This window comes from Pleuronectes platessa, chromosome 19, assembly GCF_947347685.1.
Source record: "Pleuronectes platessa chromosome 19, fPlePla1.1, whole genome shotgun sequence".
Taxonomy (NCBI): Eukaryota; Metazoa; Chordata; class Actinopteri; order Pleuronectiformes; family Pleuronectidae; genus Pleuronectes; species Pleuronectes platessa.
Window position 1 is genome coordinate 14,444,602 of NC_070644.1, and position 18,144 is coordinate 14,462,745.

The following is an 18,144-nucleotide window of genomic DNA, read 5'->3' on the forward strand; positions in this document are numbered from 1 at the left end:
CGTTTAAAATAAAAAAGGTGTTTTGTAAACAAACATGATCATATTTGTAAAAAAAATTAATATATATATGTTTTGGTTTCCTGAGCTCTCATTGCTTTACTAATGGAAAACAACTACTTTTCATTTCAGAAATAACACAAATACATGTAAATCACAAAATGATTATTGTAGTTTGGGCCTAGAGGCCTATATCTTACACATATTTTATTGTCTACATGGGTCTTGTGACTATTGTGGCCCAATCCTCATTAAGTGATCACACCTGCGGTAAAAGTTATGCTACTTTACTACTTTAATCAGCTCAAGATGGAGTAGAACCCTAAAATCCCCCGCCAAAATAAAAGAGGTCTGTTGTGGATTGGGAGAATCATTGGGCTCCTATTCAAATCATTTCAAACAACACTCGGCTGTAATCAAGAGCACGAAACATCAGAGGGATGGACCAAACTAAAAGAGAGATAGAGGGAAAGACTTTCTTCCTTCTTTTGGACCTGCTCTGCTCAACTGGTAGGGCTTGGTCTGGAAAGGGGAGGGGACGGAGAAACGAGGGAGAGGGAGGGAAAGAGAAAATGGGGGTGGGACAGACCCCCCCCCCCTTCCCTGCACACACACACATGCACACACAAACACACATACGTACATGTGCAGACACACATGCACGCACACGGCTCTTCAAAGCCAAGTGGTTTTCACAGACATCCAATTACACTAAGAGATGACATCTGGCGAACTGCAGCAGATAAATAAGGTGAAAGGAAAGACAAGATTCAGTAACCTCAGAGAAACTCCAGATAACCAGGCAGAGCGCCGCTGATAGAGATAGGAGAGAGGGAGAGGCAACTGAAAGAGGGGGGGCCAGAGGAGAGGGAGCCACACACGGGAGGAAAGAAGAGAGGCAACGCACTGCTCCAGCGCTCAGAACTCCGAGGTAGAGAGGAGAGACAGGGAGCTCCACTCACTGACAGACGCACAACAAAAGAGGGCAGAAAGACGAGAGGTCCCGGACTCAGTTACACACTCAAGTGACTTCAAACCAGCTCCGACAAAACAAGAGGCACAAAGAGACAGAGACAGAAGAGAGAGAGAAGAAAGTCTGGATTTTGGGACTCTTTAATTTTTTTTTTACTGTGGCCCCTCTTGCCTGGATTTCTCTGAACATTTTATGAGAAGCAGAATTATTTTATTTTTTTCACTTCCTGTTTTTATTTATTCAATTTGTAGTCAACACTTTGCCATCTTATACCCAGACCTCCTCCACCTTCTTGTTATCCACCCTGGACTGAAGGAGATGAACGGACATGTGTGTGGAGTAGATCTTTAATAGCATATGAATGAACTGATATTTTCACTCTGAGTGTCTTTGGATGTGAGAGTGAAACTTTAGAAAAAAGGGAACTTTAAGAGGCTTTGTGCAACCAGGAGCCAGAAGCAGCAAGAGGACAAGGAGAGAAGCCCCCGGTTGTTTCCGTTGTGAGGTGACCCGAGTTATGGATGTTGACGCAATCCTGAGGAATAAACAGCACCGGGGACTTCAGCAGAGTCAGCCACAACACTGAGGGCTTCCCCACCACCACCAGCTGCACCCAAGACCAACATTACTGACAACTCTACATCAGCTTAAGTGAATCACTGATCAATCTTCAAACCAGACGTTCTATCACTTTTCCACCACAGTGTCGGTGAGGTTGTGGGTCCCCAGACAGAGGAGGTGTAGTCGCTGTGCCGGGGGAGTTTCTCCCACTCTTGTTTCCTCTCCCTGCACCCAGCTCAGCATGCCCCAGCCCCTGTGCACCTCCACAGCTCTCCCAGCTCCACTACCATGTGTAGATGGACAGTGACACAAGGTGCACCGGTTGCCTGGTTCTCCTCCTGCCCCTGCTGCAGACCTTCACTCCTCCTCCCCCTCACCTTCCTTCTCCTGCTTCTCCTGCTCGGACCTTCCTCATCCTCACCGCTGTCTCCTTTATCATCACGGTCAAACCCGGGCAGGAACCACAATGCACCGGGAGGGACTCCTCCTCACATCTTCATCCCTCACCCGCCACCTCCCTCATCACCCGCTCCTCTGCATGCATCTTCTGCGAGGTTGCCACGGGCAACCAATGTATCATCGTCCTCTGCGACGGTTGTCGGGCGCCACGTGCGGAGCAGCTACAACCATCTACAAGGAGACGTGCGGCAGAGGAAACTGTTCTCCTACCAGAAATTCTTCCTTCGCATTGACAGGAAAGGGACGGTTAATGGCACCAAAAGCGAGGACGATCCGTACAGTAAGTGAGATTTGTCTTGCTCTTGAATGTTCTTTATTTGTACTTTAAATTTTAAACAGCAACTTATGAGGATTCGAAACTGTTCTTTCACTTTCACTTATGCCCACAATCTGCCAATGAGTACAATACAGCAGAAGATGCACTGGCTGTCTCCCAATAGGTCTACTGTGTTTATATGTGCAAAGTGATATTCCTGTTTTCCACTCCTAAGCAACCGTGCACATGAAGACCGGTGACTGGGCAAAAGAACAAATAACAGAGCTGCGTGCTTCTCAGCCTCCTCACCATGTGTACAAGCAGGCATATTTGCCAGACTACAGAGTTTAAGAAAAGACAGCATGACAGTAGGTGATTGGGAAAGAGTGGAGAGGAGAAAACAGAATGAGTAAGCCAAGTAGATAAATAAAAGATGATCCACTGGAACCAATTAGAAATTGTCCAAAGTCTGTTCTTCCTCTTTGAGGAATTATCTGAAACACAACTATCACCAGTCCCCCAGGGAGAACGACAAGAAGACTAACTCATTGCTGCTATTGTGCCGCAGCTATAATAGTAGTGGGCATATGCTAAGTATGAGGTTATACTGACTCAGATGTAAAGTAATAACCTGCTCATTCTTCTGGTTGTGCATTTTGCGGTTTTTGAAGTATGATTTTAACTTCTATTTATCCTGAGAGGGTCACTTAGCACACATGCTCTTTTGTCAGCAACACTCAGTCTCACATTCACACACAGCTCTTGAAATATGTTAACTCTTAAAAGAAAATGACTTGATGAATGCAGAATGTACTCATTTTGCAGAATATTGTAGATAGTGTACATTTTGAATGAACATAATTGTGACATATGCGCTGGTAGGAAACTGAACTGCACCACAATGATGGTTGTATGATTGCTTGCAAACTTCAAGACATCTGTACACTAGCAAATTAAAAAAGTTTTAAGAACTTTTAAGGGCCATTATAATCATTTATGACTGATCCAGAACAGAAAATCAGATGTTCATTCTGAAGTCCACATCTTTATCTTCTAGTTAAACACATCTGGAAGTTCTCCAGGGCTACCACAGTCTTCTGGTCTCAAAGCAGCTCAGAATAGTTGCTTTGCCCCGAGGCCTCATTGACAGTAGTTGCTGAGGGAGAGCAGAACAGTACTCCCACATTTACCTGCCCAGAGTTTCCCTGCCAGTTAACAGAATCAAATGGGTGACGTCCAACACACAAACTAATCTCTTTAAGATGAATACAACAGGCCAGCGCTGCATTACGCCCACTGCGTGTGTGAGAATCTGTAACAGCATGTCATGCATGCGTCTCTGAGAGTCTAACCGCATATGAAGATCTTTATCACTCGCACACCTTCATACACATGTCCTAGGTTTGAATGCATGTGTCTGTGGGTCTGTGGTGCTGTACAAGCCTCTCCTGCTGAGCGCTCACACACTCGCGCACACACGCTTGAGCACAGAGAGGCCAGTCTTGCACATGGCCTCCATATGGCAAAGCCCACTTTTATTAGGGCCAGGGCCAGTGTGAATATGTGTGTGCGTGTGCATGTGTGTGCGTATGTGCCACTCAGACACCAAGGCTCTGCCAGACATGGCTGAAGGAATTTCAATTAGCGTCTCTTCCTCCCTCCCCTTGCCTGCAGTCCTCTCTGACACACACACACACACACACACACACAGAAACATGCACACACACTTTTACACACATACAAATTAAGAGTTCAACCATTAGAGTGCAAACAGTCACCAACTATAATGGCATCAGGTCATGGCATTAGAGGCACAATCCATCAATTTCAACAGCTCTCGTCTTGATTGTTGTGGGAAATGGGTAGAAACTCTCCAGAGGAAGAAACTTTAAATAGGAGGACTTTACGCTGGATCTACCTGATAGCAAGTGCAGATGTAAAACATGTTTCAGATTAACAGACGATGGGTGGAAACGTGCTGCTTTGGCTGTGAGGAAATAATGATTATATGGTGTGCGAGTGCACAATGCCACACTATAGTGATTGCATCTGTGCAGGGACTTTGAATGTACAGGAGTTTGCACACTTAGCTAATGCGCCACCTTCTGATACTTTGCATGTGCTTTAAAATCTGCAGAGAACAAATTGTACCCTTCAGAACATAATTAAATTCTCCTCCCCTAACTGAGAACGACGATGTGGTATTTGACATACTAGACAAGTTTTTTTACACATGACCCTGCTCAGGAGCCTCGCAATATAATGTGTGCATCTACATTTGTATTGTAGTTTTTATGCTACACACTATGAAAGTTCATTATGTGTAGGATTATTAGTGAATTAAAACAAATGTTTCAAAGCTGCACAGACTTATTGGGAATTTTGCCTTTATGTGCTTATCAGAGACAAATGTTTAAGATAATGCCTGCAACATACTTAGTCACATAATTAACCCTCATAACACAGGATGCTACAATTGCACCAATGTGTCAAAGTCAACTCGCATGTTGCATATCAGGAATTTGACCCCGGAGCTCATTGTCAGAAATGGACCCCTCCTTTAAGGAAAGCATTAAACTGGAAAAATAAAGTGTGGGAGCAGTTGTTAGTGCAGTTGTCATGGTCTAGTAGTCTGGTAATGTTCAGGAGGTCAGATTGCAAATGAGTGTCATTAGATGGTGTCAGAGGTGATGAAGAAGTTTTAGGTGCAGCTCCGGGGTCGAGGCTCTCCTCCGCAGCCGAGCCTTTCTAATCATCTTGTCAAAGCTGGGGGCAATACGTCACTCAGGGTTAAGGTGGTGTGAGTCAGAGCTCACCGGTGTGTGTCAGGGTTTGTCTATTAGAGTTCATGTGACCAGTGCCCGTCTGTCCATGTCACCTCGTCCTTCGTAACCCTGCTGCATGAGCCGTCACGTGGTTTTATCGGTGCTGCCAGATCTGTCCTTGTTTTCTTACATCCACGTTGTCCACAGACTGTTACACTACGTCTACAAACACACAAATACAATGTACATGTGTTTACAGTTGGACCACAGTTCATTTATTATTAAATGGTGCCAACTTTACTTAAGTCGGAGCTTTGATTCTCACTGTGGCCACCCAGACTGTAAAATCTGTCACACATACTTATTGTTGACATGAATCACAGTGGACACATTACCCACTGACATGAATGAATCTCACGCTCCAGAATTTATGGATAGTCTAATACAGGGGACGTTATTTTGATTTAGGGCAGGTTTTTCATGTCCGGGCTAAATACACATGTCTACCCCCTCTGGTTTGACCTCTACCTATTGACCCAAGTCAGGAAGCTTTGTTAATGGAAAGGTCAACACCTTACACAGTGCATCACTTTTAGCTGCTTGGTTACTCAGCAGCCACTGTTAGCTATGTAATGTAGGTCAGGGGATACAAATTTAGAATTCTTTACTGTTAACTTCAGAATAACATAGTGTGGTAGTCTAATACAGTACAGTTCTATTTTCACTGAGGAGGAAACGTGTTCTTTTACAGAAGAAACTCTCTCAGAAGAAAAATTTCTGCCCGTTATTGATTCCTGAAGGTCTTTATTTTCTCTTATAAATCTGCAAATTCAGTAAGACAGTTTCAATCTCATTCTAAAACTAATCTGTCTGGATCAAATAGCGTCCGTCAGCATCTTGAAACAAGACAAATTAAGGCATTTCGATAATATGCAATTGATTCTACTACATGTACGAAAAAATGGTTTATTTGTGCTAGAAGACGCTATTATTTAATTCCATTTGCAGATTCTTCTACTTTGTAATTTAGTTACAATCCAAATGAAAAAAAACGGGGGGAAAATACTTTAATCTGTTGTTTTAAATGCATGTAAATCTTTATCTTTCTCCTCTGCCGCCATAAACCTCCAATGACTCAGCAAGTTTAAAACAAAATAAAAAGTTTTCCTTCAATTTATCTCCTTAAAATGATTCCCTTCTACACCCTTTTTTCCGTCTCTAGTGGTATCTTCCGGTGTTTTTCTTTCTTGATGAGCATGTTTAGAGTTCTCGTGGGAAAAGGTAACAGTGTGGCCCATAAAAGGGAGTTATGAGGAGGTATTGGATGCACCAGAGGTTAGTGTCAGCATTGCTTTTCATTCAAAGTTACTCTGACATCTTCATGGACTCCCCCCTCTCCAACGGCCGTAAATAAACGTGCTGTGCAAATGTCACTGCACAAGCTTGTTCAGGAAAAACTGAGCCCATCATCGAGAGCTCCTAAAGCTGCCAGAGCCAAGTTTCACATCAACAATCCCATTCAGCTGCAGAGTAAACACGATAAACATACACTGCCTACACGCTCCCGCCTCGATTTGATATCTTGTGAGCTTCCCTCTAACATCGATTTTGCTTATTGCTGAAGAAACAGGAAGTAGTCTCAGATTTCCAGGTTGTTATCTGACTGTAAGAATGAGCAGCACTGACGAATTCAGATCAAATACCTTTGGTTACGTACAACACTTCCCCATAGTGATGCTCTGTTAATAAACTGCAGCAGGAGTCTGGATCAAATCATGTCAGTTCTCATTCATGACTCCTTCTTCCTGGAATCTACTGAGCAAATACTGGCTGTGACCTGGAGAAACAAAATGACATAATATTGATTATCTTACATAAGAGAAATTTGATTTTATTGTAGGTAAAACAGACTATGAGCATTGATAATTTATAGCAAACTTTTAAAGAAATATGGATTAACCAAGTGATTTCTTGGTATTTACTGGTACTAGTTTAATGGCACTTTACAAAAAGTTGTTGCACAATCTTTGATGGCTTGAGTCTGAAATACTTATTTGGGACTAAACATTTAATGTGAGTCCCAGACATCAGGCCAAGAAAGAACAGACTGCACCTACATTTGATGAGGTGTTGGTTACACTCTGAACCATTTTACAACAATAAAAATAGACCTAATCTAAAACTCTTGAATCTTTCAAAGGCACTTACTTGAGTTGTTATTCAATAAATTCTCTGGAAAATCTCTCAATAACTTCAGTAATAAAAAGACGACCCTCAAATTTTGCACAAAATCCATTTCTAGTTGAAATAGTCATCAAAGGTGTCCACATGGATTTGTTTGACACTAAAATGTATTGACGAAACCAAACTTTCTAGTGAATCTTCAGTTTGTTGCCATTTTAAAAGTCACCAAGTTGTTTTACAGTTACAGCATGAGATTGCATTATGTAGATTATCAAAAACATATTATAAAACTCCTTCCTTTCCCTGTCCTCCCTCGTCAGCACCATTTTCCATGTTTCACATGCAGCAGCTAGTGTGAAGGTCTCGAGGTTCAGATGTACAAGTGTCTTTGACCCCATCACTTCCCACACAGGGTCATTTAAAGCATGTGTATGATAATGCTTTGGAAGTGCTCACATGCAGAGCAGAAAACGATCAGAACAACACTGTTTTGCATCAAGATATTTTTTTTCATTGCTTTTTAAAACTCTTTTGCCAGGCGTCACTGAGGACAATGACGGGATCCGTCTCATTTTTTCATCACTGTTTACATATTTCCTGACACTGCAGCCCAATATTTCCCCCATCAATTCACTCCCCTGTCCATTAATGTGTCAGCTACAACATGACTGAAATGGGAGCCAGATTTCTGTAGGCAGACGGAGGTAGCGTGGCCAAAAGCCCCACCAGTCCGGCACCACCTTAAACAAAAGTCTTTCAGCAGCAAATCATGTTTCTGTAACGTCCTCTGCTTCGTTGGAGCTTTCCAGCTCTCTGAAGAGAAAATGTCTCCAAACACAGAGAGTCGATTACTGTCCACAATCTTAACTCAGACATCTTTGCTTTGATGGACAGCTTATTTCATTGTTTGTGTTATGTGGAGGATTCTTCCATAGTACAATCATATACCTCCCAAGTGATACTCTGACATACGTCTCAGTCTAATACTTCTGCTTTCCAAACAACTATCAAGCTTTGGTGCAAATCATCTTTCCAATGAAATATCTGGAACCAGAGTTCATATCTTTAATATGGAGAAGTATCATCTGTATGAATTCAAACATGTTGCACATTCAGCTCAGTCCCTGGCTCATCTCACGAGATGTCCTCCCAGTAATCCAGCAGTTTGTTGCAGTCTAAATAACAAGTCATCACATTCCACAGTGAAGTGCAAAACTGAATGACATCAATGTTCACTTTGGAGTAAACATTGAAGGAAAAGTGAAAGAAAAGTTAAGAAGTGGAAATTGTGGTATTTGTTGCGTTAGAATGAAACTCATCTCGATGGCCTCTGATGTGATGCTGCATCATGTCAGAGGATGTTCTAGAAAATATTGTAGTAATACAAATCTATCTAATATATTGAACTTAAATATTCTGTAGTTTATTCACTTTACTTGTTTTCTCTTTGTAAAGCCATCACACCAACTTCACACTGTAAATTGAGCGTGACAGTGACCTCTTGCAGAAGAAAAGAACACAACTTCCTGATGACAAATTAAGATGTATTGCTGCAACAAGCATTGCTCACAATTTGTTCATATATTTTTGATAAGACCAATTAATCATAGCTGCAAAGTTATTTTCTCAAACTAAAAACATCCAGCCCTGAAGGTAGCTTTTCTCGACCAGTAACTGTGCTGTGCAGTGCAATGGAAGCCTAATACTGAAAGTGTCATTTTGGTGTTAGCCTGGTGCATGTGAACAGGCAGAATTCATGGCCAGTAAAACAGCAGGAGGTGAAGAATAGCATCTGTGAAAGATAACATCCAGGGCTGCCGCCATATAGACACCATGTGCTTCAAGAAAAGCCCCCTACCAAATACACACACACACACATCATGTTCCTGCTCCCCTCCTATACTCTCTCACTCACCCCCAACCCTGCTACACACACACACACACACGAAAGTGAGGCTCTTAATGGAGTCATCAAAGGTAAAGCTGAGAGCTCAGAGCAGAGTTCAGAGAGGCACATGGGCCAGTCTGGCCATTTGAACAGAGAAGGCAGGAATGCCAGCTAATTACTCTCTCTCTGTGTGTGTGTGTGTGTGTGTGTGTGTGTGTGTACGTACATAATGCACATGTGAGAAGAGACAATAGCTTTACACAGAAAGCTGGATGGGACAATCTGAATAATATTTATGCTTGTCTGTGCATAATATTTGTGGTGTAAGATAACAAGCTGGAAGTCCGGAGCCAACAATGCAGACCACAACAGTTGGGAAACATCGCACTGGCAGCTGAGGAGTAAATGAAAAATGTGTAAATTGCAGACAACCGTCACAGCACTTTGACTGCAAACAGAACTCCCGCCGTGTCAGGCCTGTGAAATGTTTTGACAGAAACTGGCAGCTTTGCCACTTTATCATGTTACAAAGTCAACTGTGTAATCACAATATCTCAGGTGGTTATGTTTTGTTTCTCCTCTTTTTTCTCTCCTTTCGGTCAAATCACTGTGAATTTCTGTCGGTCTCCTCCCAGCTGCTCACAAACGCATGTGACTTAACCCGCTGCGGTCTCGCTGCGCTCGGAAAAGTGAGCTTAAATTATGCGGACCGGAATGATGAGCCACGCAGACGAAACTTAACGCTATCTGTCGGCTAGACCTCCGGTATTTAAAACACTCAGGTGATCTGTTTTGTTTGAATCCAGAATATTCTGGGCTTGTTTTTCTTAAGGAACCTCAAGCCAGATCCGAAATAACACACAGCCTGAACACTGTGCGGTTAAGGCTATTTCTAAGGGGAGACGGTGATGTGAGTGCTCCTGTCAGGAGAGGAAATAAAACCATTATGGGGGCAAGAATAAGCTAAATATCACTGTGAGTACATGTCAAATATAAATGGAAAATATACTTGAGAAGGAACCCAGTCAATGAAGCGAACAAAAACACTCCTTTATCTACTTGATATGATTTATAAACCCCAAAATTTAATAAATACAAAATAAATGTTGTAAAAATAAATTACTTTACCAATAAATTGCTTTTGTGAAAATGTTTTGACTGTGTTCAAATCAGAAACAGGCCTGTGTTTTCTCAGGTTCAGTCCTCCACATCGGCTTTGATGTGGCAACTTAACACAGGATGATACTGTTGTCCACCACATCAAGTCTAAACCGATACCTCAACGCTCCTCAGAACACATGATATACAGCAGTTTCTACTCCAACCCAATACCTTCACCAGCACTGGCCAAGCAAACTGCACAAGCAAGAAGTGTTAGTTCTCTCTCAGTCTTCATAAGGGGCCGGAAATACTCAACCAAACTCAAAGACAAAAACAAAATGTATAGGAAATAGTTTGATCATTTCAAAACCACAAGTGGTCTTAAACGCAGCAGCCAAGAACACTTTTTTGTTCTTGAATGACTTATTTTTCATGCGTTGGGTCATTGTGCTTTGTTTGGTCAAATAGAAGAGTTTAATATTTTCACTTCATATCTGATTTAAACATCGGTGGTTTGATTTAATTGAATTCCTCTATTCTTCTTTTGTATCTTTTATTTATTTTATCGATTAGTTTACTGGAATGAATTTCAGCTGTTGCGTGCACGTAAACTCTCATGTCACAGTGAATTCAACACGTCGTCAGTCACTCTGTTGCCACAGTTTCAAAGAGAAAACTGATCTTCATGTTCAGACCTCAACCGATGCAAATCAGACCTTAAATCTTAAAAACAATACATAACGGGGCTAGTTGTGCTTTATGAATTTTACGTCTTGAATGTCGCATTCATTTTTCAGAGAATTGGTTGCGGTCAAAAAAAGACAGGAAATTCGAGGGCGCGTCCAAATATCTTCGCTAGGGACGAAGAATAAAAGAACCATAAACCATCTCACTGAGGAACAGGAGTTCATGACACAAGCTTGTCCACAAGTGACAATATTACACAATGCAGAGCGAGACCTCAGCGGCTCTGCAGGCCAACAGTAGACCCACTCACAGCTGGTCACCGCGTCAAGGTCATGATGTGAACAACCGCAGTATAATCTTCAAAAAAGCCCCCGGATAAACAGTGGAAACATTTTCACAACCCCTTTTAACCTTTAGGTTCAGCTGGAGTCTCACGGGCCGTGTTTCCAATGTGGTTAGCCGGGGGATGACGGGAGGGGCTGTGTACCTCCCTCTGTGTGTGTGCGTGCGTATCTGAACTTATTTTTACATAGATGCATGTGAATGTGTGTGTACCTCCATGTGAAGTAGTTAGGAAGATTATGTAGTTAACGAAGCCATCGTCCATTTCTCATCGTCTCCATTTGCCTCCAAACTGACCATTGGTTTTTAATATCAACTTGTGTTTGTTGCACTTTGAAAAACGTACAATGGCTGTTTATGTCAAAAAGTGTCAAAACACAAATAGTGAACTAGCATGGTTTCCGTCTTACTATGCCCAGGACCTTCCTTCCTGTATCTCTGTTCTGGTTCCTGTTTAAAATACTTCAAACCAATAATCACAGTGAACATAGTCTCCTGTGGTTTGTAGTGGTGCATTTTGGTTTGTTAGGATTTTTGTGTGAAACGAAACCGAAACAAGTAAAAAAAAAAGTTAGAAACTCACAACCCGACCTGGACCAGAACAAATAAACAGTGGGTGTGAAACCGCCCTGAGAGTCAGATGACATAATCAGACAAACAATAGATGATGAGCATAAACTACAGCAACCACCACAACACTATCATCCAATAAAACCATCACTATGATCCATAAAAACTGTAGATCATAAAATGTTGTATTTCTGACTTGAAATGCACTGTAATGGCAGCGAGTCCCAGTGGAGTTCCATAACAAACCCAGTAAACAACGTAGTGGTCTTTATGAAGTGGTTAATTAACAGTTTCTTACAGTTGGGAGGCCAGACTGTGTTTATATGAACTCTGTCAGTGCTCTGGTTCGGGTTTGAATGGAAAAATACTCTTTTGGCTCGTTTTCACCAAAGTTATTGAGTTGTTACACACAGGTGTTCGCCCTTGGTAGTTTCCTAAAATATGTTGATATCAGAAAATGTCCGTGCCTTTTACATTAAATGGACCGTGTGCCATCTGTGCTTTCTGTGGTGGGTCATAAAAGTTTTTTCTTTGCACGTGCAAAAATAAATTCATAATAAATATGCTGGGCTGAGATCCAGGGCGGCGCATTTGACAAATATGTAACCTAAAATATTGACAAGGAGAATTGTTGGATTTAAAAGTAGTTTAAAAAAGTTATAATTAAACTGTTTGTACGTTTGTTTGTACGTTTGTACATGTCTACATCTGCGTCCTGACGTGTGTGTGTCAGCAGTGACACAAAGCAGGCTGCTGTTTCTCCCCATCCCATTTGCCATAAACTCTGTTGCTGCAATCTAAGCCTTTTGTTGCAGCCTGGCCTTTTAACTGGCAGGCAGACAGGCTGCTTCTTGTAACTGGTAAAGGGGCCATAAAAGAGCCTTGCGCTTTTGGTTTTTGACAAACCACATCAAACGGGAGGAGGGAAAACGGTTTGAACAGGTGGACCGGCCGCAAGCGCAGCACAGACCGATCTTATTTTGACCAATCGCAGCTCAGAAATGTTTACTGGGGTGCGGGGAGATGGACAATTTGGAATCTGATTGATCAGTTTTGCCCTGAGGTACATGCCTCTGTGAGTAATGCGCTCAACAACAAGCCAACATGATGCACTGTGAGCTACAGAAATCTTCTTGAATTTTGGAGGATCAGCGACAGCTTTTATCAGCCAAATGTGGGAAATGTTGGGACTGATGAATGCCTGTAGTCTCCGGCCAATGACTACATTTAACAAAAATAAACTAGGCAAAAGATAATTTAAAAGACAACAACACTTACAAGATGCAAAATTGTTTGTCACTGCAAAACATTAAGATAATTACAAGTGCTTTTATACGTTTTTAATCAAATGCTGTTTCTCACTGAGCATGCAAAGAAATGAGAAGAAGCACTCGGCCTCAAAGTGGGAATATACGTGTAAATGCAGTGGGAGACAATGTCTGCGCAAAGAGGTTCAGGATGAAGATTCACAGCTTCACTCCTTCAACGCTCTGACCATCATAAAAATCACACCAGGTCTGTAGAAGGCTGCAAATCTGCCTGAGAATGAGGGAGTTGGAGTAGGGGCAGAGAAAGGGCATCTTGTCTAAAAGCAAGTATGATTTATCTGAACATTGAAGCTAAAGGATAAAGTGAGTGAATTATCTATAATTCCCAAGCTCTTCCAGATCCACTGTTTCTTCCACAACATCTTATCCATGTGTCTGAGCTGTGTCCACCAGCAGTTATTCTTGGTAAACCCTCCACTATATGTCTATGTGTTTGTGGTTTTTAAAGTTGTCCATTACTCATTACTCCAATAGGAAACTGTCTAAGAAAAGCTCAAGTGATACTCTGTGTAAACGGTCTCCCGTTCTCACTTTATCCTTTTGACTATTCCTGCCACCAGGCCCCACTTCCCTCTGGCCCCTTTAGCTAATCCTCTCAAAACCCCTGATAGTTTTATGGCTTGGTGTAACTGACTTTAGGATGAGAGAAGAAAGAGCCGGCGACCACAGCTTAAACCAGTAATTGGTTCAGGCTTGAAAACTGATACGGATGCCTTGACCTCTTGCCAGTCTGGCAGCCAAAAAGCCTCTCTCCGTCCTGTCCGTGTGCCTGCCTGCAGCTCCCCTGGTCAGAAAAAACAAACTAACGAATTTTTTTTTCCTGGCTTACACCTCGGTCCCAGGGCATGCAGCCCACAAGCCAACCAGCAAATGAACAGGGGGCAAGAGGCCAGTCTGAGGTCTGACAGCCGCACAGTGAAGAAAAGGGGTAGACAGGACTGGGGCTCACTTGTGAGGGAGAAAGTGTAGGTTTCTGCAGCAGGATTTAAGGGGTTTGAAGCCATGTAGCAAAATTATGAAATGCAATTTTTAGTGATGTATGCAAATGAAAAACTTCATATCCCATGATAAGTCTTTGCACATCATAAACTGGCAAGGTTTTCCTGCACGGTTAAAGAAATCTTTTTGATACGATTTTGTGTTTCCCTCGAGTTTGTATCACGATTGTCATGAGACGATGAACAAGAAAATAATTTCTCGGAACACTAAACTGGACCCTAATCTCAGATCAGAAAGAAATCTACAACTCATATGAATGCAAATGTTTTAAAGGAACTGATCCTCACAACATTTTGATGTTTTTTCTCTTTGTCCCCTGCTTTATCAGGTATTTTGGAGATCAAGTCAGTTGATGTGGGAGTGGTGGCCATCAGGGGCCTCAGAAGTAACCACTACCTGGCAATCAGCAAGAAGGGATTGCTATACGGAGCGGTGAGTCACAGTTTGTCGCCTTCTTCTACCTGATACTTGTTCATCCACATTCTCCTCTACTTTTCAAAAGAACACTCACATGACTATTGAATTCATCTGCCGCCGTTATCAATAGAAGTGATTCAAAGGCTTGCAAAGGACAGTTTTCCCTCTGCGGCTTCTCCTCAATGCTTTTTAAAACAATGGCTGCAAGACTCTATTCCAGAAATAGGAACCGCAGTTAGTCAGTGTGAGCGCTCCTCTCTGCTACCTACCTTTCCTCCCCTCTCCATTCAAAAACAGGAAACACAACCCTCAGTTTCTCTATTCTGCTTCAGTCCCTCTGGGGAGAGCAGCCCTTGTCTCATCCCTTTTCTATCACTCTTTCTCCCTCCTTTTCTTCAGCTCAGTCTCTCATCCCTCCTTTTTACCCCCCCTCTTTTCCTGGCTTTGAAAGGACCCAAACTTTCAGCATCTCTCTCTGGGGCCACACCACAGATGAAATGACACACGGTAGAAAAAGAAAGAAAAAGAGGCATTCTGTTGCATGGCCTGAAACTGAATTCCCATGACGTCTTCTGCCCGGTGCAACACAAACCACAGTAGCACGGCAGTGAAGGGCTGGCGTTCGATTTCAACGGATGGGTTTACACAGTAACTTCTTTATCCATTGGTAATCAAATGAAATCATTGTTTCATTATATCGCCAGATTAATCCATGTGTGACACAAAGGATTATAACTGGATTTTTTTGGTTTTTACTATGATTCACTTTGTACAAAACTCTCAAAGATAACAGTGAAGGATATTCACCAGGTAATCTGGGATATACATTGTATTTTAAAAGTCTATTAGATGTAAAGATGTTTTACTTTTTAATATCCGTAATGCTCTTGGTATCACGGCCCTTGCATTATGAATTTTTTTATTATGATTTGCTATAATTCTATATAATTTATGATAAGTTTCTTTTTCGAATCTGTTTAATCTGCTTTACTAACACTTTAATTTAAAGACAGCCAACTCACACTTGTTGTTTGGTCTTCCGAGCACCAGAGTTAGTTAAAAAGCTGCACAGCATCTGTGAAATATTCTCATTTTGCTCCAGGAACATTCAGTTTTACTTCTGGAACCAATTTGAACAGCTGTGGCCAGAGAGAGAAAGAGAGAGAGACTTATAGTGTGCATGGGTGTGTGTGTTTGTGTGTGTGCGAGCGAGCAAGAAGGAAAAGTACAATTTTACTTATGAATATCAACTGCATATAGTTGTTTATGCTGTTTATACGACATTCGCCTTAAGCACCACTGCAGCTTCGAGTGAACTGACTCTCAGATCATTTTCTCTTCACTCACCAGTGGGTGGTCACTGTGGTAAAGCTCACAAACATGGTGTCATGATGCTCTTTGTTGGCATCGAGCCTGAAAACACCACATCTCATTGTAACCTCTCTGGCCCTGTTTCATTCATCACATTTGATATTGGTCTTAAGCAATGTCTGGGCCATATGTTGATCCCTCTTGTCACAAAGTAAAATATCAACAGGATATTGCTGTTGTACGACAAGATGAACAATAAAATAAACATTAGTGAGCATGAAAAATGTCTTACTTTCCAGCATATAATCAATTTCTTGGTGAATTTGAGACAGTGTTAATGAAATTTAGAACCTATCAAACGCTTGGATATAGGAAAAGAAAAGTACACTGCGGCTCCATTACAGAAACAAAGTTTATTCACTTTCATTTCAGTGAACCAAACTGTTAATGTGATGTTTAACAAATAAGAATCCACAAATGTAACTAAGCCTCCTGTTTTTAAAACAGATCATGTGTTTTTACAAACACTGTCTGATAAATATTTGGCAGTAGCCATTCCAGACAGATCTGTTATCTTTAGTTTCTCTACTTTGATTTTCACGTCTCCCGTGTTTCTCCTCCGCAGAGGGACTTTGGTCCGGATTGTCGTCTGACTGAACGCATTGAGGAGAACAAGTACAACACCTATGCGTCAGCAGAGTGGCGCAACAAGAAGAAGCCCATGTTTGTGGGATTGAACGCCAACGGAAAACCAATGAAGGGGAGGAAGACGCGGAGGAAAAACACAGCCACTCACTTCCTGCCCATCGTGGTACAACCACGGTGATTGAACGTTGGAGAACTCAGACTGTAGGGTACTGGACTTATCTGGAGTTATAGTGGTGGCTTTATTGGACAGATCTGAGCGGGATCTTAATGATGCACTGAGGAGGACAAGAATGGAAACCTAGAGACATTTATCTGTGTTGGATAAAGACATTTCTATTTTTAAAGAAAGAAATAAAATATATTGGTATACAATGTATATATTATTTTCTGTTTTAAGTTATAAAGTATATAGGCACAGTAGAAAATATGAAAAGAAACCGACTTCTGTGCCAAAATGTGATTTAGTAACTCACATTTCTAGATTTGTGTTCTGTGAAGCGCTTGACTGGCAAGAGACGAAAATGAAATGACAGGAGGCAAAGATGAGAGGAGAAGAAAGAGGAAAGAAGAGGAAGTATTGATCGAGAACTGAGTGAGTGAAAAGGAGGAGAAAAGAGAAAGGAGGGGAAGAATGAAAAGGCAGAGCTGAGAGGATTGAGTCAAGAAAGCACCATCACAGCAGCAAGTCTAACGCTATCATGGTTTTCCTTTAAATTTATTTATTTTGTGTATATTTAACAAAAAAAATCAAACACAAAAAGGACAAGTCTTGTCTTTTTTACCATTTATGCTTCTCTTTTTGAATACTAATCATTTAAACCTGAATAAATATTAAAAAATTACATATTTGTCTTTAACTTGTTTGACTGCGTTTGAATCTTTTGCTCATTATTTAACCAGAAGGGCGGTCCGAGAGCATGTACCTCCGCCAAGGTTCATTCCACCTGATCGCCTTGTTAAAACAGTGTTTCCAATTAATTATCTAGATTGGCAGTGTCCCAGTTACACGATGAACCGAAAAAAGTTATTTACTCTTCTCATAATAATCCATCCACAGCACTATTTGACGCATGCTACCGCTTTCATCCATAAAGTTTTTACCATCTATACAGACAGTCCGACCTCATAGTTAGAACTCTATCACACAAGAATTTGTCCTTCACCCTGAAGCGGTCACACAGAATCGGTTGCGTGTGTTCATACATACGCCATAAATTATCACCATAAAGTGAATGGAATCTGTGGGAAACTCTTGAGAAAAAGTGAAAAAAAATCCTGGATCCACATCAAAATTAAGTAGACCCCTTTCTGATCCATACTTCAGAGTTCCAACATGTTTCAAGGTAATCCATCCAGTAGCTTTTGTGTAATCCTTCTTACTAACTGACAAACTAAACAAAAACATAACCTCCTTTGTGGCGGTGTTAAAGAGCAGAGAGAAATTACTTCCTGTTCTTTTAACTATTACCAGCCCTGTGTTGATGCTGTACTGGAGGTCATTGAACAAAGCAGTGCAGATTACATGTCTACATCACATACATAGGTGTCTTATAATGATCAAACAAACATTTTAGGCAATTATTGAAGTTAAAATCTTAACTCAAGGTCCATTTAAAATAAACCTTTTTCCAAAAGCCACATTTTTTTTCAGCCACATG

The 18,144-nt window shown here is 41.5% G+C and overlaps 1 protein-coding gene across 1 annotated transcript; it reads left to right on the forward strand.

Moving 5' to 3' along the window:
• The first annotated feature begins 721 nt into the window (after nt 1-721).
• On the forward strand, nt 722-17,343 carry fgf10a (fibroblast growth factor 10a). Its single transcript, XM_053411113.1, has 3 exons — nt 722-2,270; nt 14,439-14,542; nt 16,464-17,343. Exons 1-3 carry the CDS (start codon nt 1,820-1,822, stop codon nt 16,662-16,664), a joined length of 756 nt encoding a protein of 251 aa, XP_053267088.1. The 5' UTR covers nt 722-1,819; the 3' UTR covers nt 16,665-17,343.
• The last annotated feature ends 801 nt before the right edge of the window (nt 17,344-18,144 follow it).